This window comes from Pleurodeles waltl, chromosome 5 (genome assembly GCF_031143425.1).
Source record: "Pleurodeles waltl isolate 20211129_DDA chromosome 5, aPleWal1.hap1.20221129, whole genome shotgun sequence".
In the NCBI taxonomy this organism is placed as follows: Eukaryota; Metazoa; Chordata; class Amphibia; order Caudata; family Salamandridae; genus Pleurodeles; species Pleurodeles waltl.
This window is the reverse complement of record NC_090444.1, coordinates 1,033,091,244-1,033,118,184: the sequence shown is the minus strand read 5'-3', so window position 1 is coordinate 1,033,118,184 and position 26,941 is coordinate 1,033,091,244. Positions and strand designations below refer to the sequence as shown.

General features: G+C 42.7%; 1 protein-coding gene across 1 annotated transcript in view; it reads left to right on the top strand.

Moving 5' to 3' along the window:
* Positions 1-26,941, top strand: part of HBS1L (HBS1 like translational GTPase) — a 414,125-nt gene that overhangs the window by 374,719 nt on the left and 12,465 nt on the right. The window contains exons 10-14 of the mRNA XM_069235198.1: positions 169-286; positions 7,947-8,015; positions 10,151-10,255; positions 16,210-16,300; positions 26,048-26,156. Of these exons, the coding sequence (XP_069091299.1) occupies positions 169-286; positions 7,947-8,015; positions 10,151-10,255; positions 16,210-16,300; positions 26,048-26,156 (492 nt within the window). The remainder of the gene's footprint in view (positions 1-168; positions 287-7,946; positions 8,016-10,150; positions 10,256-16,209; positions 16,301-26,047; positions 26,157-26,941) is intronic.

Sequence of the window (26,941 nt, the reverse complement as noted above, 5' to 3'; positions counted from 1 at the left end):
CTTTTGTCACAAAAGTACACGAACGAAAAAAAACATAACATATATTTATCGTTACTAAATACACTTTCATGTGTAGATTATCTATGTAGTTAATGCAATTTAGTGATATATTATCCAACCTGCTACCACCAGGCACTTAAAAATACTTTTTCTTTTCTTTCTAAGTAGGAGACGGACGTTGCTTTCATCCCTACAAGTGGCCTGGGAGGTGAAAATCTAGTCACAAAGAGTAAATTAAGCGAACTTACAGAATGGTATAAGGGACCGTGCTTGACAGAACAAATTGGTAAGCCTTGCACACTTTTTTTTTAGTGTGTGTACAAAAGACAACCTAACTAAAGTACAACAAGGAGAACGCTTTAAAGTCACTGAAAGATAAAGGTTGAGTAATTGTATCTTACCTTTTAACGTTGGGTTCGTAAGCAGGTGAATTTTAGGAACTTTAATGAACAATTTGAGGTCTGTGGCTAGTCTAAAAGCCACTCATAGGACTTGCAGCAGTCTGAGGTCTAGAGAATGTTTGAAACGCTGTGTTCGATTGAGCTATTTTTTGAGTGTTCGCAAGAAACTGTTTTTTCTCACCATTGGGGACCCTACTGCTATTGTGACTAATTCATCTAGGGAGACAATGTCCTAGGGTTTATGGTTTATATGTTTTGTATAGGATTTTAACTTAAGCTTTGACCTTCAGAGGTAGATAATGAAAATTGATTGTTAAAATAATTAAACTCCCTACATCCAGACACATGTCTGGCTGTCAAATGGAGAATTGCAATGAGAGGAACTATTTTGGCTTTAACGTTGCCCACAAGGTTTGCATTTTCCTGTGTCCGATGCAGATGTAAAATTACCAATTGGGCGAAGCACCTCATGTTTCCATCTGTGGAATAAAATTCCTCTCTCTCCTCAGAGTTGAATGTTAACTGTGGGGTTCTCCAGAGATCAGCATTCTGTTTTTTTTCCTCTCATCAGCCTGTATGTGTAGCTCATGGGGAAGATGATTAGGGTCTTTGATTTCAGGGTCCCCTTTTACGTGGATAAATCTCAACTAGTGCTGAGATTTGACCAGCCTACCACTAACTCCATCAGATAGAGGAGTGCTTGGCAGGGAAAAACAGGATAGCTTCCAGTTCTCTACAAATGAATAATAAGGTCATCATTCAGCTTTGGAGGGGATCCATCATGTCAGTTCAGCAACCTCTTCTCGGACTGCCTTGACCATCTAAATGATCGTATCTCTTAGGCCAAGAATGTGAGAGTTACCTTGGATTAAGACATCACTTGTGATGCACAGACCCAAAAAGGTATGGCTCTGTACCTCTCTGCATATGCTCCTGTGGCAAAACATTCTTCCTTCTATTCCGACAGTCTCTCATGACTCAGTTGTGGGGACATCTATCCTTTCGCGCTTTTGCTATACCTGTCGGATATATATCGCATTTGAGTCCTAAACCTCAAACTGCAAAGGATGTATAATATGGTAATACGAATAACTTATAAGCTGCAAATGTGTATTCATTCCTCCAAAGATCTTGCGTTCACTGCCCATTTCAACTACCTGGCTAGCCTTTTGTTCTGTGGCTGTGCAATGTGCCAGCAAGGACTCTTGGGTGAGAGACATGCTAAACCTAATAAAGATCGTGATTTTAAGCTAATTTGCAGTTAGAGGAGAGCATTTTGTATCCTGGGACCTAAACGTTGGAATGAACTATCCTATTCAGTCCTTTCAGTTGAAAGGCACAAACAGTTGCATAAAACACTAAAGACTTAATCTCATGTTCATTTTTTTTTTCTGTTGTGTCCCCTTCGGTGTCATGTAACGTCTGCCAGTTCCTAGCACTGCAATACCTTCTGTAGCATTTCTGTAGCGCCCCCGCCATGCACAGCTTTCAGTTGAATAATTTTACTGCAAATATTGCAAGGTTTTCAATTATGTCATAGAAGATACAATTTCTGATGTAATAGGTGGTGTAATTAGCAGTGCACGGCGAGGGCATGAGTTACAGTTACCTTAGGGCACGAGTTAAAGTTACTTGAAGTAACTAGCTATGACAGCTGAATTTCTATGTTTTGTGCATGCAAATTCTGATCATAACTATAACATCCCTTTAACCCCTTCGCTGCCAGGCCTTTTCCCCTCCTGTGCTGAGCCTTTTTTTGGCGATTTGGGACAGTTTGCTCTTAGGCCCTCATACCTTTTTGTTCACATAAGCCACCCACGCCAAATTTGCGTCCTTTTTTTCCAACATCCTAGAGATTCTAGGGGCACCCAGAGTTTGTTGGTTCCCCTGGAGGAGACCAAGAAATTAGCCAAAGTACAGCAAAAATTTCGTTTTTAAAAAAAACAAATAGGGGAAAAAAGGGCAGCAGAAGAAGGCTTGTGTTTTTTTTTTCCCCCTGAAATTGGCTTTAACAAAGGGTTTGTGGTGCTGAAATCACCAGCTTTCAGGATCAGGCAGACTTGAATTAGAAAACCCAATTTTTCAACACAATTTTGGCATTTTACTGGGACATAACCCATTTTTACTATTTTTTGTGCTTTCAGCCTCCTTCCAGTTAGTGACAGAAATTGGTGTGAACCCAATACTGGATCCCAGAAAGCTAAACATTTCTGAAAAGTAGACAAAATTCAGAGTTTAGCAAGGGGTCATTTATGTAGCTCAGACAAGGGTTTCCTACAGGAAATAACAGCTGAAATAAAAGATATTGAAATTGAGATGAAAGAAACAGCCATTTTTCCCCACATTTTACTCCGTAACTTTTTCCAGCGATGTCAGATTTTTTTAAAGCAATATACCGTTAAGTCTGCTGGACTCTTCTGGTTGCGGGGATATATATGGCTTGTAGGTTCATCAAGAATCCTAGGTACCCAGAGCCAATAAATGAGCTGTACCTTGTAATGGGTTTACATTCTATACCTGGTATACAGTAATTCATTTGCTGAAATATAAAGAGTGAAAAATAGATATCAAGAAAACCTTTGTATTTCCAAAATGGGAACAAGATAAGGTGTTGAGAAGCAGTAATTATTTGCACATCTCTGAATTGCGGGGTGCCCATACTAGCATGTGAATTACAGGGCATTTCTCAAATATACATCTTTTTTTACTCACTGTCTTACATTTGGAAGGAAAAAATGTAGAGAAAGACAAGGGGAAAAATAACGCTTGTTTTGCTATTGTGTTCCCCAAGTCTCCCAGTAAAAATGATACCTCACTTGCGTGGGTAGGCCTAATGCTTGCGACAGGAAATTCAACATGGACACAACATTTTTACATTTAAATCTGACGTGTTTTTTTGCAAAGTGCCTAGCTTTCGATTTTGCCCTCTAACTCAGCCAGCACCTAGGGAAACCTACCAAACCTGGGCATTTTTGAAAACTAGACACCTAGGAGAATCCAAGATGGGGTGACCTGTGGGGTTCTCACCAGGTTCTGTTACCCAGAATCCTTTGCAAACCTTAAAATTTGGCCAAAAAAACACTTTTTCCTCACATTTCGGTGACAAAGTTCTGGAATCCCAGAGGAGCCACAAATTTCCACCCAGCGATCCCCCAAGTCTCCTGATAAATATGGTATCTCACTTGTGTGGGTAGGCCTAGTGCCGCGAAAGGAAATACCCCAAAACGCTATCTGGACACATCAAAATTATCAAATACAAAACTACCTGTTTTTTTTGGGGGGGGGGCACCTGCGTTTTTGGTCCTGGGCTCAGCAGCCATCTAGGGAAACTACCAAACCCAGACATTTCTGAAAACTAGACACCCGGGGGAGTCCAGGGAGGTGTGACTTGCGTGGACCCCCCGTGTTTTCTTACCCAGAATCCTCAGCAAACCTCAAATTTAGCTAAAAAATTTTTTTTAAAAATCCCACATTTCTGTGTGGGATCACCGCACTGGGACAAATTTCCTACCACCCAACGTTTCCCTCAGTCTCCCAGTAAAATGATACCTTACTTGCGTAGGTGAGTCAAGTACCTGTGACAAGGAAGAGCCAACAACATGTCTGACAAGTGCAGCAGAATTTTTATCTGTATAGATGAAACAATGCCGGGTGGTAGACATTTTGTAGATTCCTGCAAATTCTGGAAGGTTCCGTCACAAAAATTTGCGATTTCCAGCAAAGTTGGAGGTTTGCAGGGCATTGTGGGTAAGAAAATGGTGCGGGTGCATGTGAAGCACACCACCGTGGAATCAACCAGATATTTCGCTTTCAGGTGTGTCTAGGTCTTGTGGATTTTTCTACATGGTAGCGTCCTAAAGTCCAAAAAGTGCAGCCCTCACCATTCCAAGTGGGACGATTTTGAGAGTTCGCCAAGCTCTCATGGCCCAAATGTAAAACCAAAACCCCAAATAATCAAATGTCCTCTTGCTTGCCGTGGGATAAGATGTTTTTGTGTGCGGGGAGAGAGCTGAAAGACTGTTACCCCCATCAGTTGGGGTGGGGGCATAACCAGGCCCATACTGGTTGGTAGCCACCACCCCACAATGTTTTTTGTTTTTAATTCCCTGTCATCAAGTAGACTTTCTACGGCCATACCCCACCCTCTTATTTTGGGGGGGAAAAAAATCTTCCCTGGTGGGCTTTCTGTCCCCCTTGGGGGCAGATGGGCCTTCAAAAAATATGCCGATCTGCCCCCAAGGGTGGCAGATATGGCCACCAGTAATGTGCCCCCATGGGGAACAACCCTTGCCTAAGGGGATGCCCCCCCAAACAAAACACACACATACACACAGCTGTCCCTAGTGCCTAAGTGGTTCTCCCTCCTCCCCCCCAGAGGGGCAGATAGGCCTATTCGAAATAGGCCGATCTGCCCCCAAGGGTAGCAGAAATGACTTAAAATAAATTTGCCCCCCCAGGGGAATGACCCTTGCCTAAGGGGTCTCTCCCCTTGTGTGAAATTGACACAAAAAAGTAAAAATCCCTGGTGTCTAGTGGTTTCTGCCCCCCTTGGCGGCAGATTGGCCTAACAAAAATAGGCCGATCTGCCCCCAAGGGGGGCAGAAATGACCTAAATAGAATTTGCCCCCCAGGGCAGCGACCCTTGCCTAAGGGGTCGCTCCCCATACAGAAAAACATAAAGTAAACAAAAAATATATATATCCCGGGTGTCTAGGGGTTTCTGCCCCCACGGCCTACAAATATTTTGCCCCCCTGGGGAGCAGCCCTTGCCCATGGGGCCGCTCCCCTTATGCGCAAGTATATAAAAAAATATATCCCTGGTGTCTAGTGGTTTCTGCCTCCCTTGGGGGGAGATTGCTCTAACAAAAATAGGCCAAACTGCCTCCAAGGGGGTCAGAAATGGCCTAAATACAATTTGCCCCCTCAGGGGAGCGGCCTTTGCCTAAGGGGTCGCTTCCCATACATGAAAACATAAAGTAAACAAAAAAATATATATCCCTGGTGTCTAGGTTTTTTTGTTGTTGTTGTTGTTGTTCCTTGGGACTCAGCTGAGTCTGAGTCCTAAGGTGGCTGACAGCACTTCAGGGTTGAAGTGCTGGCAGCCAATTCGATCTCAGCATGAGATCTGTCAGATCCACAGAGGGATCCACTAACCTAGATATACAAAGTTAATTTTCCTTTAATAACTCCAAAACTACTAACAAATTTACCCCAAATTCCAAAAAAGACTTTCTGCACCATGAGCTTGCTTTCTGCCAAAGTTGGTGTAAATCCTTCCAGTGGTTCGGACTGTAGGGGTGTCTCAAATCCCTATGGGAAATTATATGGTGAAAATGTGTTTTGGGAACCTCTTATTCTGACCCCGCACCCCTCCCCCACTAACCCCCTTTATGAATCACCCCAAAACTTTCAAGACAGCAGCTGAAGTAAGTGGCATCCTAGTTTTTTTTTTTTTCTAATTTTGTGACAGTTTGTCAAAGGGAGACCAAGTTAATGGGAAAACTACAAACTCCACCCCCTTGATGAATCACCCTGAAACTTTCAAGACCGCAGCTGAAGTGAGTGGCGTCCTAGGGTTTTTTTTTGTGGTTTTTTTGTGACGATTTGTCAAAGGGAGCTAAAGTTAATGGCAAAACAAAAAACATGTTTCCTATCGTTAGGAAAAATAATTTAATAAAGCCTTAGAAATTCACTAAAAAAGGAAATATTACAGGGAAGTTATAGTTAGGTTCATATTTTATATGCACAAAACCATAGAAATTCAGCAGTTATACTAATCTCAAGAAACTGTAATTCGTGCCCTAAGGTAACACTAACTCGCGCCTCCGCCATCCACAGTTTTCTCATCAATAATTTTATTGCAAATGTTGCATTGATACTATCAATGATGTCATAGATGATGTTATGACTAATGTACTATGTGGGGAAATTAGAAGTGTGTGACAAGGGTGCGAGTTATAGTTTCTTGAGGTAAGTAAAACCATAACTGTGTGAATTTCTAGTGTGCTTTTGGGTCTTCCTCCCCCCTTTTTCCTCCACCTCCACTTGACGAATCACCCTGAAGCTTTCCAAACAGCAGCTGAATTGACTGGTACACTCGTTTTGAAAATTTCATTAGGATTAATCAAACAGCGCCAAAGTTATTTGGCAAACAAAAAATGCTTTTCCTGTGGACCAACCACCAGTAGGTAATGTATACATCTTTAAAACAAAATTGACAAAAAATAGTTACCTTGTTTTAAAAAGTACTCTGAAGCTTCCAAAATTACATTTAAAATGTAAGAATTATTGTAGAAGTTTCGATATAAGATCTTTACTAGATGATTTCTTTAAAAAAAAAACAGTTGACTATGCTACTAAAGTAGATTTGTAGCATAATGTAAAAGGTTAGGAAATAAATGGAAGAAACTAACGTCCACTGATTAGTTATCTGGCACCATCTATAAAATACAATAGTGCTTATTTTTAATCTCTGAATCAATGTGGCTATGAAATTGAGTCCTCCTTTTGTAGAAAATGAGCCAACTAGTCCTCTTGTTCATCCCCTACTAGTTGAAACATTCTCACTATGGAACTACAGAAGTAAGTGTTGGTAGTGGGGCATCTATGATTTATGGTACATAAGACCCAGTCTGTTCACTGTAGCCAAGTTTTAAGTCCCCCATGTCTTAGTGTTGTGTGTACTCAATGGACTTAGTTCTCAGCTACCATCGGGCTGTTCCACTGACTAGTTGGCTTATTGCAGATCCCACAAAAGCATGTTGCCACCACTCTCACTCCTAGACTGTTCAGTATATTACCCGGAGTCTCCATTGTCTTTTTCCTTTGGGTTTTTCTGGACCCAAACAGGCTGGCGATGCTGCTTGCAGTCTGCAGCAATGAATACAAAGATATAGCACTTGACTAGACTGTGAAATGGGTACAAGTAGCCAAGCTTTACTCATTCAAACATGTCAATCTGACTCTTCCAATAAACAGTGCTCACGAGACCGCATGCCATGAACTGTTCCTCTTATTTACGACTCTCTAAACGGGGCACGGTCACACCACCAGGCTTCATTTTCAAAGCTGTGTTAAAGGGTCAAGAAGAAGAAATTGGGTAAGGGCTGTTTCAGGTCGCATTCATGTAGGAGCATTAGCAGTCCTTGGATGACCACATATCATTTTGGGCAAAGGGCTGAGAAAGTTGGGGAGGGGGATTTGAAGCTTTCTATTCTGACAGTCATCTTGCAGCATGATGTGGTGCCTAATACAGTGTATTATAACATACTATTTCTCCTTCTCTTTGCCAGGCCTTAAGTGTTTCTTAAGGTTGCTATCTGTTAGAAAGTGTTAAGAAGCTGGAGTACAGAGAGATTGCTGAAGCAGTTTGCTTTACATTTTATTGGTCATGCAATGCACTCAATAGTGTTAAAAATGTAATTTACAAACTATCTTGAAAAAATGTCATGTGCTAGCAGTGTTTCAGTCTACATGAAAATCTTCTTCCTTCACTGCTTACTGGATTTTGTGTTTATATATATATATATATTTTTTTCTTTTCAGATTCATTCAAGCCACCTCAACGGTCAGTGGATAAACCCTTTAGATTATGTGCATCTGATGTTTTTAAAGGTTGGTGCACTCTTTATCTTATACAGTTAACGTTTACAGTACAATTGTGGGTTGGTGGAATTCTTCTTCCTAAAGACGGAGAACTGAAGCATGTGTGATTATAAGGCCTCTGTTCCACCTGCTGGTGGTCAGTGACAAGAGGGCATTGGCCATAATAATAAGAAAAACATTTCTTGCTCGATCAGGTTTCCAAAGTCATAATGTGGAACCTTTTGTGCCGGAAATGCCCTAATACCAACGATACCGACCATTGGTACAAAACTAGGACTGTATCTCATTCATGGTTCTTTGGGGTTTAAACATTTCAGTATCTCACATGGCCTATCAACTGGCTTTAGACCCACTAGTTTGCACTTGAGTATGGGGAAATTGAATTTCGAATTGAGCAAAACCTTAAGATTTTGGCATGTTTAGAAAAACTATGACTATAGTGGTTTTAAAAACAATTCTAGAATTGGCTCTACCAGCTAGAACCAAAGAGCTACTACCTTTAAGTCCTGCCATGAAAGGGAAATCTGCATCTTAAGATGGAAAAAGGGTGACGTGGGATTTTGTTAAGTCAAAGATTGTATGGATTTGACACCCTTATTGAGAGGGTATGAGCGTTAGCATAGCTCCAGGATCTGTAGGAACGTGTGCCAAGTTGCAGAACCAGTTTTGGTTGGTCTTTTATGTTCTTGCAGTGTTCTAGGCCGAATTTCTAATACCATTTAAAACCAGACTGGTGTGAATGTGCTGTGGCAGCTGCTATGATGACAGAAAGCCACCACCTTGTGCTGCATGGAATATGTCCTTGCCTGCGACACTGTTCATACTCCACTCGTTCTCCATGCATGCCACACATAAACACAAACGTCCAGCACAGACTTGTAGTGAAGATATAGTCCCGAGTAATGAAATACTGAATAGATTTTACTCTGTAGGAGTTAATAAATTCATCTCCCGTTGATACAGCTCATATGGTCTTTGATAATCTATACAATCTCTGCCACCAGCAGACTCCACATAGTGTGGTAAAGGGGCAGTAGGTACCCTCTATTATGAGTGGGATAATCTTGTGGTATCCTCCCACCCCCCCAGTGTATTTGGGCCTTGTGTTCTGGTGAACACCACAAAACGTTTTGAAGCGCCTATTGTGGGTTCACAAATATTGAGTCCGCTGTGCAATAAACACACTGCCCAGCCAGGTCCCATCTGGACCTCAGACCAGTTTGGGCCTATTTGGGACTCGTCGGTGAGTTGCAGATTGATTACTAGAGCATAGACGTCTCTTTACTGTCTAGTGGTTCTGGTGATTTACTTCTTGTGATTTTTAATGTTTTACTGTCAGATGTAGCCTACCAAAGGGGAGGTTAAGCACCATGGAATCAGATGAGGTCTTACCAAGTTTGCAAACATGATTAGTTGCTCATTACATTAACAACGATTAATTGACCCATATAACAAGCCTATTTTTCAGGCCATTTCGTTATACATTAGAAGCCTCTAACTCTGTCTGAGAAAATAGCACAGAATTGATCATACAAGTTCTGTATCTCCCTGATCAGCTTATGAGTATAAGTGGAGACAGCTCGCAGAGCTTGGCAAGCTGTTTTGTATTCAATACTCCCTACCAAGCAAACCTTTTGGGGATCTGCTTTGGGTTTTTGTAAAATGGGCAGAATCTACAGCACTTAAAACTGACGCTGTGCTACCTCTTGAGGCTGCCACTAGTGTAGATAAAACCTGCACACAAAGGCTTGGGGATAGTTCAGACTTCATACTCCTTTCTTACATCTAAAGTTGCCAATAAAGGTGCTGATAATGCCATCGGCTACTATCCTTTGAATATGTGGTATGAGAGTAAATTAACGGTGTGTGTTGGGAATTAGTGCTTTCAGTCAGTACTTCTCCATTTTTCTAGTGTCTTAAAGTTCACATAATAGACTTGCAAATTCTGGATTCATAGCCAAAGTGTATAATTCCTAGCTCGTTAATTATATTATTATGTGTGTGTGTGTGTGTATGTATATATATATATATATATATATATATATATATATATATATATATATATATACACATCATTGCAAAGTGTTTAATTGTGGTCTTTAAAATAAGTAAGGTATACGTAATGTACTGTCCTTATTTTCTAGATCAAGGAGCAGGATTCTGCGTGACCGGTAAAATAGAGGCTGGCTATGTCCAAACTGGTGAAAAACTACTAGCAATGCCCCCTAATGAGTCCTGCACTGTTAAAGGTATGTGTGCACAAAAGTTTCATGTCGTAGGATAAAACTCACCTTTTTAAGTTTGAGCTTGTGATTGCATGCAATAGAAAGGCACTGTTGTAGTTAGAAAAGGACTTGGAGCTCGCCAGTGGCTTACCATTTGTTGGCTTGCGTGACACTCTTGTCTACAGCCTCGTAATTCCTCAACGGAGGCCATCTCATAATTTCCATTCCCGTATGTGGAGCAGGGACCAAGCACCGATTGATTCAACTTAGTGCCCGTCCACCGCTCCCGATGTGACTTTTGTACTACTGCCTTCTTTTAACTTTTAGTGCCATGCTAACAGAAGCGCGTGACTATCAAAAACTTGCCAAGCAGGACAAACAGAATTGCTAAATTGCAATTTCTATAGTTAACTTTTTTTGTTTTAATTTGCCAAGTCGTCTTTTCTCACTTTGCACTCACGTTTTTGTTTTTGCTCGTGGATGCTGTTCTGAAAAGATGACTATTATCTTGTTCTAAATATTGCAAAGCAAAATTGTTTCTTTCTTATGTGTAATTATACTTTAACACATAATCGTGCAGTACACCCCAATCCACCCCACTAGAATCGACTCCATCTCACTCCAATACAAACCACTTACCCCTAATCCACTTACAGTCCACCATACTCCAATCTGCCCTACAGCAATCCAAAACAATCTACCCCACTTCAACCTGCCCCACTCCAAGCCGTAGCAATCTCCCCCACTCAAGTCCAAAACAATCTGCCCCACTCCAGTCCAAAGCAATCTGCTCCACTCCAACTTAAAACAATGTGCCCCACTTCAGTCTGCCCCACTCCAATCCAAAACAATCTCCAATACTTCAATCCAAAACAATCTGCCCCACTCCAGTCCATCTCACCGCAAACCAGTCCAATCCACCTCCCTGCATTTCACCTCACTCCAATCCACCCCCCCTCATTCCACCCCACCCCACCCCATTTCAATCCACCCCACTCTACTCCACTGCATTCCAATCCACCTCACCCCACTCTATTTTCAATCCACTGCACTCTATTCCAATCCCCCAATCTATTTCAATCCATCCACTTTTTTTTATTCACCCCACTGTATTCCAATCCACCCTACCCCACCACACTTCACTCCAATCCACACCACCCAGTTCAGTCCACCCCACTCCAATCCACCTTAACCCACCCGCCCCACTCCAATCCAATACAATACAACCCACTCCTTCCCCATTCACCTCACTGCAAATCACCTTAATCTGCCCCACACCAATCAAGTCCACCTAGTCCAATCAAATCCGTCCAAACCATCCCACTCCAATCCCACCCAGTCCATTCTACCCCATTTCAGCCCCCAATCCAATTCAGTTCAACCCACTCCAATCCACCACATTCCACCCTACTTCTATCCAGTCTACTCCAATCCCATCCACCCCACTCCACAAAAAATCCATTACACTCCAATCTACCTCTCCCCAAAGCAGTCCACTCCAGTTCAGTCCGCCCCAATTCAGTCTACCCCACTCCATTCCAACCCACTCCAGTCCACTCCAGACTAATAAACCCCACTCAGTCCAAACCACTCCACCCAAATCTAATCCACCACACACCACCCCAATCCAGTCTACCCCATACCACCCATCGCAATCCAAACCCCCCTACACCAATCCACCCCACGCCAGTCTACCCCACCTCAATTCAATCCAGTCAACCCCACTCCAGCCCACCCCACTTCATTTCAGTCCACTCCACTCTATCCCAGTCCACCTCACCCATTCCACCCCACTCCATTCCAATCCACCCCACTCCAATCCACACCACTCCAATCATATAAGTCCAATCAACCCCACTCCAATCCTACCCAGTCAAGACTAATCCACCCCACCCTGGTCCCATCACTTCAGTCTACTCCACCCACCCCAGTCCATTCTAACCACCCCATTGTAGTCCACCTCACACCATTTCAATCCATCCTCCTCCAATTCACCCCACTCCATTCAATATACTCCACTCCAATCTACCCCACGACCTCAGTCCACTCCAGCCCACTCCACGTCACAACACTCTCTGGCATTGACCCATTCAACTATACTTTCCTCCGCTCAACAACACTTTACTCCTCCTACTCCACCCTACAACACTGTACTTCCCCACTCTACGACACTCCACGCCACTAACTTTTAGCCATGCTGAAAAGCAGCCACACTGATGTACAAAATGGCAAAAACACATTGCCAAAGTCAATGGCTCTTGTATAGGCGAGACCTATTGGCTTTGCCAATACTTGTTAAGAAAGACACAAGGTTTTTGTTCTTGCATCAGACAAAACAAAAACATTGAAAAACTGATTAGCAACTTCTAATTATAAATCTATGAAACTGATTAGTTTGGTTAGTGTTGACTACATTTTTGGTGACTTGTTATTAGAGACAATTTGTTCTTCTCATTTTTTTAATGTTCTATATTTTGCATTTACTGCCCATTTGCAGTAAGTTATGTATTTTGTTTACTTTGGTCGCTGGATTTTGGTATGCCCGTTTTGTCCTTTGCTGTTTTGTTTTTTGAGTTTTTTTTTCTTAACTTTGCAATAATCAGATTGAAATTACCTCAGAGCCTTGCAAGGAATCAACAATATCGGGGTAGGGGGTGATGGTTTGGAGTGTAGGGTCAAAGAGTTGCAAAGTACACGGTCTGGCTGTACCCAAATTGAAAGGATCCTTCCCAACAGCATCTGGCTTCTTTTCTCTCTTCCCACGGATGAGTAATTTCAGGTTGAGTGGCACAGTTCCATTTGCTTAATGGAGTAGATTGTTTGAGGCCAGAGGACCCAGTTGCTTTGCAGTAGCGGACACTGATAGTGTCACTCAGAGAGCTCCATCTTGATGAGAGCTTGCACCATTCATGGAGTAATTCACAATCCACTGAAGGAAAAGACCAACAAGTCCAAAAAGGCATTATGGCTCTACTCCACTACATGTTTAGGTCGCAGCCTGCCTTTCAGACAGCATAGCTGTCTGCTTTGCTAAATACACCCGGGGGGATATTCAGAAAGCTGACCTACGAATGCATTCTGCCCCTTGCTTGCCATTGAGATTGTGGTTTGCAACTCATATTTTTTTGCTTTCCATTTGCTGGCTTTATTTGTTTTAGGCTGTCCACCTTGAGTTCTTACCTTCCCTTGCCCTAACCTTATTTACAGTATCCTTCTGAGTGCTCCCTTTTTGTAAACATGCGAGTGATCCCTTTCTGTAAACATGCCTGTAAATCTTATTCCTATCCCAGCACATTTGCTGTGCATCCAAAGACTGAGTTTTAATGTCAGCCGCTGTCTTCTGAGGTACTTGTTTACCTTTGTTTGTCTGACTTCAGAATGAAAGGATTTATGTGACAAGCTTGCTGGTGTTAAGTATTTAAGAATATATCAGAAATAGGAACACAAATTAATCACTTTTTTGTTTTCTCTGATGTACTGGAAACACATTTTAATATGATCAAAACAATTCATTAGACTAGGTGATGCAATTTTCACACATTTTCGTCTGTGCACTGTGTAGTTTTATTAGTAAAACTGTCTGTGCAAATGCAATGGCAATTTCAATTGAAAATGTGTTGTCTGTAATGGCAGTGTGCTACCACTCCATGAATACTCCACTTTACTCTGCACCATCTACACACCTGCACTCTACTCTGCACGATTTCACGTTACACCACTCCACGCCCGCTCTCCATGCCACTGCATTCTACTCCACTTCACACTATGCCTTTCTACTCTACCCCTCTACTCTGCCAATGCACTCTTTTCCATTCTACTCTAAACCAGTGCACCCTTTTCCACTCCACTCTAAACCAGTGCACCCTTTTCCACTCCACTCTAAACCAGTGCACTCTGCGCCACTGCATTCCACACCACTACAGTCTAGGCCACACCAATCTACCCTGCACAACTCCACTACACACCTCTGTGCTCTACACCACTGCACTCTATACTAATACACTCTTCGCCAATCCACCTCTTACTCTAACACTCAACTCTATGCCCCTACACTCTACACCAATTCACTGTATGCCACTCAAATCTACTCTACACCACTGCACTGTATGCCACTTCACTCTACGCCATTACACTCAATGCCATTCTGCACAACTTCACTCTACCCTGCACCACTCCACTTCACTCTACTCTTAATCAAGTTACTTTATGGCACTGCACTCTATGCCAATGCATTCAACACGATTGCACTCTACTCTGCATCACTATACTCTTCGCCACTCTTCTCTAGACCTCTGCACTCAACACTCTTCTCTGCAAAACTGCACTCTCCACCACTGTGCTCTGCACTATTCCACTCTACACCACTGCACTCTATGCCACTGCACTATACTCTGCACCACTCTAAGCTAATCTACTCTGCGCCACTCTACACCACTGCACTCTGTGCCACTCAACTCTACTCTCAGTCTAGGCTAGTGCACTCTGAGCCACTCGACCCCACGCCACTGCCATCTGCATCACTCATCTGTCACTCTGCACCACTCTTCAGGAATCTACTCCACTCTGCGCTGCTGCACACTCTGCGTCACTGTACTCTAGTATGCACCACTCTAAACTACACCACTTCATTCTACGATGCTGCATTGTACGCCGCTGAATTCACTGCCACTGCACTCTATGCTGCTACACTCTATGCCAGTGCTCTCTGCAACACTCTACACCAATGCACTCTACGCCGTTCCAGTGTATGCTACTTTATGCAACTCCACACTGTGCCAATCCAGTACACAACACTCTGCCATTCTACCCTATGACACTCCTCGCTTCTCTTCTCTACACCACTAACGTTTAGCCATGCCGAACAGCAGCCATGCTGGAGTACAACATGGCTAGAACACATTGGCAAAGGCAATAGCTGTTACGTAGGTGAGACCTATTGGCTTTGCCCATGCTTGCCGTTGAGAGCTGTCCCTTACACCTGTCTGTGGTTGATGCTCTTGATTATTTGGACACTGCAGAGTTATCCATTCAAAGTTTCAGAGTCTGACCCCAAGTATGACCAGAGTCAGTCAGCTATGTTCTCTTGGCTGCTTAACGCCTGGTATTTTACTATTTGTAATCACTTGTTATCACTGCCAACTAGTGGCGGGCCTTCTAAAGTAGACTGAATCTCAAAGACTTATCCACTAAAATACTATCTTGTATGTTGCCTTAAAAATGTTCCCCTCTTCAATGATCCTTCAAATCATATGTATTCAATTTCCCCATGTCTCACTGTTGAACCTACAATATTTTTCATGGCTTTTATTGACTTCAGATTTTTTCAAGTTGATAAGGTTTTCTTCTATTTGGGATCCTATTTATCTGTGTCTTGCACTCTTCTTCACCTTCGGATTATCTTTGCTACCAAGCAATATGAGCAGCACAGTCCTGGTCTTTTCAGTGCTCGTATATGGCACTTCTTAGATTGTACTCAGTCCTCCTACTATTCTGTGTCTGTGACTTTTTCCCAACCCCCATCACTCTTTCTCATACTTATGGACACTGATCCACAGGTAGTGCAGCACACTACTTGCTCCAATTACTGCACCCTAAGACTGTCATAAGACGTTGTGTGAAACCTAGTAGATTGCCAAAAAAGGGAATAAACATCTCAACAAGCAGTGCCTGTGAATCCAGTTATTTGTTTGTGCTGTATTGCAATATTTTTATATATTTCTAAATTGTAAAGCTGACTTGTATGACAGCTTGCAGTGGAAAGGAGGAGCTGAGAATATTTTAGTTTCCAAAAATATTTAAACATCATGTAGCACGACAATTACTTCATTCAGAACCTGAAAGAGCAAATAAGTTTGTAGAGTACTCATTCTGAAATGTGATGAATAATGAATGAAAAAACAGAAATGGGGAAACCACCTTTGAATTGAGCAGATAATTCTAACACCTAGCCATACATTTTTGCTGTAACTCATTTCCAGGAATTACACTACATGATGAACCTGTTGAATGGGCCGCAGCAGGAGACCAAGTTAGTCTCACTTTGACTGGCATGGATATAATCAAAATCAAGTGAGTGTGAAATATGATGTCAGTCTGCATGTTTTAACCTGAAAGTAATCATTTATAGTGTTATTTACAAATAATGTTCTTTTATTGCTGTGTACTTTGTAGTCATCCTGAGCAGTGCTTGGAGTCTGCCCTTTTGAGGAAAGATATGCTTTAAATTACTGAAGCTACCTAACTATGTTTTTTTTTCCAATTATTTTGCTGATCAGAGTTGCCTGAATGTTTTCTGCTAGTAATGATGTTGATTCTTTAGTCTGAAACTACGAAAAACTGTAGAGACCAGTGGGTAATAAAGTGTTTGACCCCTTTGTGCAGGTGTCTCATTCTCTTTGGCTAATACCTAGATACTGAGTCCCTTTGACTCTTATCCATCCTCTTGAACATGCCACATGTTCTCTTTTATCATTAAACGTGTTACTAAGAGTTGTGGTGCATATTGGAGTAGGCTTTATTTTAAAAGTTCTTCCTAAAGACATGCTCAAAATCTTCAATATTGAAATATAATATGGTATTACTTATCCATATTCTGACCCTAAGTGATTCTGTTGCTTGTCAGAGCTAAAAGTGTTTCTAGGCGTGTCCTTGTACTTCTTATTGGAAAAGCTGTGGAAAGAAAGAATGATGGGACTTATGGCATAGGCTACACATTCTGGACTCTCCACATCAGTGTTGGGAAATTGCAAGTTTTAGTTTTTACATATAGCTTGACATTTGCCTGACATTTGGAGTTACAAAAAGTAGAATTCATGAAGGGTTCGCAAGTCAAGCGGGTGCTACTGGGCCTCAGCCGTGCGGATGAAGGTTGTTTGCCATGGATACCATTTGCTAAGGACTTATAGGAGGCTGAAGGGCATGGTCACTTGTGGACCAAGTGACCAGGTGTCTTTGTTTCAGGGAAGGAACACTGGCACTGGGGACCTGGTTAGCAGGAACCCAATACACCTCAGTCGAAGTTGCATCCAAAACCAGGCAAAGGGTGTGGGGGGATGCAACCAGAACCCAGCGCTCTACAGGCACGCTTGCCCTGGATAGTTGTCTCCCACCTCGAAATTACAGCAAACCTTCTGAATTCGCAGCGGTTCACTATCATCATGCCAAGGTCACACCTGATTCCCTCTCAGACGCTCCCCTTCATCAGAGCCATTCTGAGCACGGTGCAGTTTCAGGCTTATCCTCCCAGAGCAGCACATCCAAGATAGTCCGGATATGGTTCCAATGTTTTAGCTTCTATCATGCCTTTCAGTGAGACTGCATCATGGGCTACTGGGCCTCAGCTTCCTGCTTGTTACACGTGCCTGTTGGCAAATGTGGACTCTGCAGTGGGGCCCGATGTTCCAGTGGGTGCAGCATCAGGGGAATCTCTCCGACATGGTCCAGATCTTGGAGGGAACTGCAAAAGACCTGCAGTGCTAGCTGACAAACTGCGATTGTTAGTGGCATACCCCTCTCCCTTCCCCTACCAGTGCTGACTGTAGTGACAGATGTGTCACAGTTGTGTCACTTCTTGGCTTGGGCGGTCATCTGGTAGAGGTGGAGATTAGAGGTCTCTGGTGGAATCTGGGCTCCACATCAACTTGTTGGGAGCTTTGGGCAATCCAGTAGGCATTGAAACATTTTATTCCTTCAGTGAGAGGGAAGGCTGGTACAGGTGTTCACAGACAACATCACTCCTGTGTGATATTTCAACCACAAACAAGACGTGGTGGGATCCCTTTGTCAAGAGGTGTTGCATTTCTGGACATGGCTACAACACCAGGGCATATCCCTAGTGGTTCAACACCAGGTAGGCTGTCTGAACACAAGAGTTGGCGAACTCAGACGTCAATACCTAGCGGATCAGGAACAGCGTCTCCATCCCAAGGTGACGCAAGGTCTCTTTCAAGAGTGGGAAAATCTTGTTATATCTGTTATCCTTCGCCGAGAATGTGCAATGTCACCAGTTTTGCGAGTTGGAGTTTCCAAGGCATCTCTTGCTCGGAGACACCTTTCATATCGAGTGGAGCTCAAGCCTACAGTATGCCTTTCCTCCAACACCCCTCCTGCCCAGAATCCTCAAGAAGATCTGGAATGACCAGACTCAAGGAATTCTTGTGACTTCAGATTGGGCAAGGAGAGTCTGGTATGCAGAGCTGTTAAGCATGAGCATCAGTTTTCTTATCAGCCTGCCTCTTTTGAAGGATCTTATATTGCAGCAACAAGGCAACAAGGCAGGGGTCTACACCCAAACCTGAAAATGCTTTGCCTTTAAGTGTGGAGATTGAGCGGCAGCAGTTGACAGCTTTTGACCTTCCTCCCAAAGTTTGCAATATTATCATTGCAGCCAGGTGTTCTTCCCCCCCCCCCCCACCAAAACGGTAAACGCCTGCTGTTGGAACAAATTTGTGTCATGGCTTACAGACGGACATGTTCACCCTCTGTCTGCACCCCTTTCCCAAGTTCTCCTGTTTATTCTTTACCTGGTCTTGCAGGGTTCTGCTGTGAGCACGTTGGAAGGTTATATTTATGCCATCCCAGCATTTTTATGGTTGCCAGACCACTCATTTGTCTTTAAATCTCCTATTGTACATAGGTTCTTGAGAGGTGTCCAACATATATTTCCACCAGCGCCATTCATTATGCCCCAGTAGGACTTAAATTGAGTTCTTACTTTCCAGTTGTGCGCTCTTTTTGAGGCTGCCCACAACTGTCCAATTGACTCTTAGCCATCAAGGTAGCCATTTTCGTGGCAATAACATCTGCCCAGAGGGTCAGTAAGTTACAGACACTGTCTGCACTTTCTCCATACTGTATCATCTACCCAGACAAGCTGGTCCTTCAGACTTGATCATTTTTTTTTTTTTTTTTTAACCAATGTGCTCATTCTCTTTCACATAGGCCAATTGATCATTCTACCTACCTTCTACGCTCTGCCTAAGCCCTCTAAAGAGCAGGAGAAACTCCACCAGCCTGACCCAAAACGAGTGTTGTCCTTCTGCCTTGACTGCACAAAAGAGTTCAGAGTAGATGATCAACTCTTCATGGATTACATCAGGGCCAAGAAAGGGAAGGTGGTGCAGTAACAGACGATATCATGATGGATAGTGCTTTGTGTAAAAATCTGCTACGCACTGGCCAAAAAGCAACCTTATGAGGGCTTGTGAGCTCACTCTACCATGGCCAAGGCTGTGACCATTGCGTTAGCTCCCAGAGTTCCCATCCTGGATGACTGTCAGGCAGCAAAGTGAGCTTCCTTGCACACAATCACGAAGCACTTAGTTCCTTCACAGTCAAGTTCAACATGATGGTCACTTTGCCTCTTTGGTCCTATGTGACTTTTTGGTCTAATCCACAACTTAATACCACCTCTGAGGAGGTATTGCTTGGGTATCTTTTCTAAGGTAAGGAATCTGCTGCTAGAAGTCTCTGTCAGATGAACAAGTTACTTACCTTTGGTAATGCCTTATCTTGTAGAGATTCTATTTAGCTGCAGTTTCCTTATCGACCCTCCCATCTTCCCTGCTCTTCTGACGGATTTTAGAGTATAGGGTTCACCCCTTCAAGGGCTGTAGTTCATGTGTGTTTGTCATGGCTCTGCAGTTCTGGCGTGAAAAGTTGTGAAAAGAAACTGACGTCAGTGGGTTGGGTGGTGCCTTTATAGGCACCACACAAGTCACTTCCAGTGTGGACAACCGACAATGTCACGCTGTGCTGAACGGTGTCACTTACAGGCATGTAGGGGTACTGTTCATCGAAAATTTCCAGATCCAGTCTGACACCTGTGGAATATTCTAAGGTAAGGAATCTGCAGCTAGATAGTCTCTCCCAGATAAGGCATTACCAAAGGCAAGTAACTTGTTATTCAAGCCCAGCACTCAACAATCACCCAGCAGAGCAATAACAGATTGCCTAGCCCAGTGCTTGTCTTTGTTAAAAGGAGGTGCTACAGTACACACAGAAAACTCAATACTACTCATTACAGGTCATGGATCAGGATGCTCCACTGGCGCAAGGCAACTGTACTTGGAGCTGGTAATCCCCCTTTCCTCCCCTCCTTACTCTCATCAAGGTTTGAGTTCTGTCTTGGGCAGGTATTATGTACAGGTGCAGTGTTATACCCTCTGAGTTTGTGCACAGCATTACTCTTATTAGTCCCAGTAGTCCTTATCTCACCACAGCAAGTTTTGTCTGTTCTTCTGCCATGAGATGGACCTGCAGCTTGCCTGTCTCTCTCCCTCGTCTGAGAGGAGACCCACTGGCTTGGAATGCTCTCACATTCGCATCAGGTTTATGGAAGGCAGCTGCAGAGGCTGCCTTCCAGAGTTTGCAAACTTTCAGGCTCTGGCATTACCACACATCTACAGGTGGTTGCAGTCCTGCTTTGGGTGCATGTGGATAGTGGCCATGAGAGCAAGGGCCATATGGCTGCCTTAATGTAGTCTTCTTCTGGCTTTCATTGCTGGGTTAGCGGCCCAGTCTGTTCCTGTGAAGTTCAAATTCTGTGACCAGTCCACTGAAGCATAGCTTCACAATATGCAGCTGTAGAGTCTGCTCAAGCTCAGTTTCACAATTTCACAGCTACACAGTCTGCGTTGGCACATCATCATTGCCGTGGAGGCACAATCTCCTCTGGCACAACTTCACAAGTTTGTTGCGGTGCCAGCCAGAACAATTGCACTCCAATATCTTGAGCATGCAGATCTTTTTCTCTCTCGTCTTTCTGGGTGTAAAAAAGCTCAAGCTCCCAGGTTAGCTCGTCCTCCCATAGCCTGGTAAATCACACCCCATGCAGGGTTGGCAGCATTTCCTGTCTCTCAGCAGGTTTGCTTTCAGAGGCTTCTTCCTTTCAAGTCAGATTCCAGTGATGTCCCCTCACGTTTGTGAGTCTGACTCTCAGGCAGACAGGAGATCTAGTAGCACATCAGTTTTCTGATTACTCTGTGGAGCACTCCCTTCCTTGGCCAAGGAGAAATTGTGACTGGAAGAACAGGTGGTCAGTGGCTCCCACTTTTTTAAAGTTATGGAAGACAGTGAATGTGAATTTTCTGTCTGTACTTACAGAACTAATTTGAGTTAGTTCCTATTTTATCTGGCCTGTTCGGCTGTTCTCCCCACTGTGTTTGTGCAGAGTGGTACTCCTGGAAACAGCAGAGGTAGTCTCCAGCCTGAAGTACACACAACAGAGACACAAAGAGGTGTGAGCTTTCTGCACTTAGACTTAAATATCTGCACTGAACAACAGTAACCTGGAAATAAAGAAAAGGCTGGTCTCACCTAAAGGACCCTTCTCACTCTGAACAACTGAGATTGCAGTGCCACCCTTCACCCCCCCATCTACCAAATAGTAGTGCTCAGGGAGACTAATTAGCAGCCCTTCTTGGCAAAACAAAATTTATTTAAATTGCTAAAGGATCCCTGTCACTTCTTTCCCTAATTCATTTTCTATGACTCCTCCCTCTAGAATGGCAGCAATACAATTTTCTTGTCTTGGAAAACCACCTCACCTCCATCTTGAGCACATTAACTGGAAGGGGCTTCCAAAATTAAACTTGTGGGCCTCCTTTACTTTGGTTTACTCCTGTACACAATGAATGTACCACACAGGTCACGCACGCATAACATACACTTGGGACGTAAGCACTAGGATCTGCATTAGCGCATAGAAGCAGACCTTTACATGAATGCATCAGTAGGCCTCTACTCCAGTGATACGGATGAAGTGTGGTCACAATTACTGATTAACAAAACACAATATGCTGCCATCTTCGCTCTACATACTAAACCTGTGATTGGAACGGTAGTCCACTGTCAGTCGAATAAGAGCATGCTTGGTGCAACTAGATGTGCAGTACACTAGGACCTTTGTCACTGACCACAAATTCTTATGTATTGGCTCGCAAATGTGAAGAAATCCTTTGTTACACATAATTTGATGTTTGTACAGCTTTCTGGATATTGAGAACGGGTAGGGACGAAACAAGACTCGACTCCTTGTATTCCCAAGGTATCTAGTTTTCAGAAAAGTCTCGGGTTTGGAGGATTCCCTGGCCCAAACACTTCAGCCAGCCCCCTGCCCCCCCCCCCCCCCCCCCAATCCTTCCTCCCGTTTATTTTAGGTTTCTTCAAATAACACCTGCCGTAGTCGTGTTGTTGGCTCATCTTTTATTTTGTACTTACACATAGGTTAAGTACCTTTATTCTTTATTCTTAGGAACAGTGTGGTAACACAATATGGTAGGACGTTTGCTTTTTATTTGATTTTGAATTGTGAGTTTCCAAATATATATATTTTTTTAATCCCTCACAATTGCACGGTATTGCACTTCGGAATTCTGAGTTGAACAAATTGCCCTTTTTCGGTTGTTGATTATCGCAGGTTTTTTGTCAAACTACAAATTCTAGTTTTCAGGTATCGCTTTCTGGGTTCCCACCTACCTACTTTACTTACAGGTTGCAAGTAGGTAGAAAATATTTTTTTCTTGATTGTCCTGTTCCAGAATGCTGGGAAAAAATGCTTTTTAGTCATGGCTTAATTTGTAAATAAAAACGTGCTGGTGCTCAAAGCCCTCCACTTCAACACGTGGCTGCTGCAATTAAATGTGCAAACACGGAATACTGAGGCAGCGTAATACTGAAGCCATCTCGGGCCTCTTTAATCCATTTACAGCCATTCCCTGCCCCTTCAGCTCACTCTTGCTGCTTTCTGCTTTCTCCCACTGTGAAGCTTTTTCGTGTTTCTCTTCCATCTTTCCCAAATGTGCCTTTTGCTCGTGGCAGAACAATCAGCGCCGGCCCTCAAATATAAGTGCAGGTGCTTAGCACTGGTTACAACAAGCACAAATTAAGCACTATTTTAGTGTATTTAAACGTGTATTAGCTCAATTCCTTAGAAAAACACACTTCCTTTCTGCAAGTTTTGAAGCACCATATTTAGGTCATTTTCTCAGTTCGCTCCAGAGTAAATTGTGGACCCTAGATATCTTTACAGTTTTCCCCGTATGTGTGAAAATGATGCAAATTTGGCCCTATCATTTGTTGGGTGTTAAAAAAAAACACACACACACACACGTAAACTACCCTACATATTAAAAAGGAATGGTCCCTAGTTTTGGGGATACCTTTGCACTTATATTTCAAAACGATCCAGGAGTCAGTCAGCTAGGTATGCAAAGGGGTGATAATCACGTTTTATACTACTTAACGTTATTTGCATCTTTTTTAGTCAGTCACACACAAGTTAACTCTTGCAATCCCCATCTGGCAACGATTGGTACATGTAGGAACTTTTAAAAACGTGGTTGTCAAGTCATTTTGTGAACTTCATTTGTAGCTTAGGGTTTAAGATTCCAACCACTGCTTAGCTTTTTTTTTCCACTGAGGGTGGGCTTTGCAAGCTTTTCAAACACGTTATAGCTAGTGTTGTGAAACTGGAATGTTGCCCCTTTGAGGAATGCAGTGAAAACATTTGCTCACTAAATAATCCATGAGATAACATCGACCTAAAATAATTGTTTTACAGAAATCTTTACAGAAAGCAAACATTAGTCTCGGGGGCTCAGTGAAATGATGTACAATTTATATATATTCTGCATTACAAATTCAGTTCGAAAATAATATAGTTAAAAAAAAAAATCAGACTGCGCTTCTCCTCGGTGGTGCTTCTCTCAAGTCCTCACTCCCCATTTACCCCGGAGTAGTCTGGTTCTAAAATGTAAGGTGACAATGGAGGCGCAAGTAGAGACGTGGTGCAGCGGTGGATGAGGAGGAGAAATCTTAGTTTTTAGTGGAGGAGGTTGATTAGCTAGGAATGTGATAAAGTCTGAGGTGTGTCACCACATTCAAATTCGAAGGGCAAAGAGGGTAGAACCACACAAAAGCTAAACGATTGCTCAGTGACAAACATGCAGTATTTTCAGTCAGGTGGCATTATTGTGGGAAAGAAGAATGCTGTCCTCCAAAAAGTCATCAGGTTCTACATAGGTCAGACAATCGTTCCTAATTCTCATTCTGAGGCTGTTCAAACCCTATATTACCTTAGGCCCAGATTTACCAACACAGGGCAGCAATTAGAATTTCTCTGCTCCATTGCATGAACTGGAGAAAGCAGATTTGCACCATATTCACAAAGAAACGGTGCAGTCCTGCTCTCTCCAAGCGGTGGCACACTTGCTTCATATCGCAAGGGATCTGCCTGGTGGTTGAGATATTTTTTTTTTTTGCACAAAGGTGTACCTTCCGTCCAAAAATTATCCTCGGAGGCCTTTTCCTCTTTCTGTCTGCGCTGCTGAAAGCGGAGATGGAAATATCAATTGACAAGGAGAAAGTTACACCAGCCGCGGGCAGCCACACCATTTTATGCAAACACTTGTCTGTATCTCTTTGAAATATGGATTTGCTTCAGTATTAGTGGGTGGATAACCGGGAACACTCATGGAGCCACTCACTGAATGCTTAATAACTTGAAAAAGGTCTCATATGACTAACATAACCCCTGATCGGCTACAGGCTTCAATGGGAGATGAGATGCAGAAACTCACAGGTACATAATTGTGCATTTACTAGCACAGCTATTAATATGGAACTCACTTCCAGTCGATCTTTAATTAAGTTTTCTTTGAGCTAGTGATTAAAAGCTAATTTCTTCCAGTAGGATCACAGTTGTTTCTAATGACATGTCATGTTATTACTTTTTGAATAGTTACTTCGGCTTTCCACCCACTTGTATTACGCTGAATGGTGTCCCTTAAGTGGAGTAATCTCTGTTATGTGGTAGTGCTATAGAAAACTTAACAAGCGTTTGGCAATGCCAATGGGCCAGGTTTTAAAGATATTTTGTGGGGAACGTGCAGCATTATAAGAAGATAGCATTGACATTAAAATGTATTTGTGAGGAAGCAAAGCACTTTAGAACATTATTGGTATACTTAAAAGGTCAGGTGACAGTTGCCAGACCTAAAAATCCATGTAGCTTAATGAATGTCCTGCTTCTGTCTGTCGTGCTGCGAGAGGACAAACGTAATACATTTTACAGCATTACGTCATGTGTGCGCCCCTGAAAGTTCAAGCTCAGCCAGCGGGGTAAATAAAGCGAAGGATCCCAGCTGGGTGGAGGACAAACACGTTTTTTTTTGTGGAAGCACACAGCTTCGTCCCAATTAAAATGTATTCCTGGCTCCCAATATGTGGGCGAAGCCAAATCCTCTTTCCAGTGATGCTCCTAATATTGTCTGGCAACAGCGGTGCTGTGACACCTGACCATAAAAATTGATTCCTCCTCATGCTTATGCCTGCACTTGATGTTGATGGGACTGTTGCCATATGAGCCGTTCCAGTTTTTTTTCCGAGCAAGATGTTTGTTGTTTTGAAACATATCCCATGGTCACGCCTTAAACCAAAGCCACATGTAGCTGTTGTTCCTATGCTGCAGTAGACAATGAACTACAGCAGAATAATAAAATCCTTGTGAAACACTCAACCCCACTGACCTCTTCTAGGTGTTTCATTCCTACACTGCGAGTGGCTGTTGGACTTGAGCTCCCGACCAATGACCATTGATGCCAGTGCTTTTAACCACTGCACTTAGAGTTTCAACAAAAATATTGTTCATAGTTTAATCATGTTGATTTTAGTGTCTAAACAAGCAGTTCCTGTCAATATTTTATTCACTGTTTTGGAAGATAAAAACATTGTGTTCTGCTTGTTGTGTGTAACCGCCCTTGCCGTTTCAGAGTTCTTTACTATTATTTACAGTTATATGTATTTTTTTTTTTTTAGTGTCGGCTGTGTGTTTTGTGGTACAAAGGAACCTATCAGAGCCTGTACTCGTTTCCGGGCACGGGTGCTTATCTTCAATTTCGATATCCCCATCACTCAAGGTTTTCCTGTAAGTTAACTTTTTCTTTAATACACAGTTCTCTTCTAAACGGAGCCTGCCATGTTCATAAATTAATTTAGATGTCTGCATTAGATGAATGTGCAAGATATTTTACAGTATTTCGTTGCTCCCAGTAGAGACCCTTGATATAAGCATTTAAGTCCCGGTTTTGTAGGTTGAGGCTGGAGTTGGGATGACACAAATGAGAGAATCTCAGTGGGCCGCTGAAAGAACTAAAAGACTACAGTCAAACAGTCCTGCGTGTGCTTGAGGGAAGCTTGCACTTTCACTGCCATTGCTGTCTGCATTCTGTGCTTGTGATTTTTTTTCCCTGTTTGTGAGGAAACTGCTGACATTGATGGATATTGTTTTCCAGACACCAAGTCAGGTTTCACAAGCTCATGCATACTTGTGTACCCCTCGTGGACTGACTTTGGGACTCTATTATCGGAGGTCCAGTAAAGGTCCTCCAGTCGCTATGAGTCAGATACAAAAAATCAAATCCATTTATTGCAGAACCCGCGTAATAAGATTTTAAAAATCCAATCAATGTAAAATATATTTAATTTTAAGAATATGATAACTTCATAAAGTGCACTAAAGTCCTGAACAGCTAGACATACACCATCGGATTCCATAAAGAAGAGAAACTGAAATGGTTGTATAATTAGCCTCTTACTGTTTTGCTTTACTACAAATTTGTAAATCAATTTTTAAAGTCCAATACATTCTGGACAGATAAAAACGGGCAATGTCGTTCATATTGACAAAGCCCGAATTTTGTTGTTCAATTT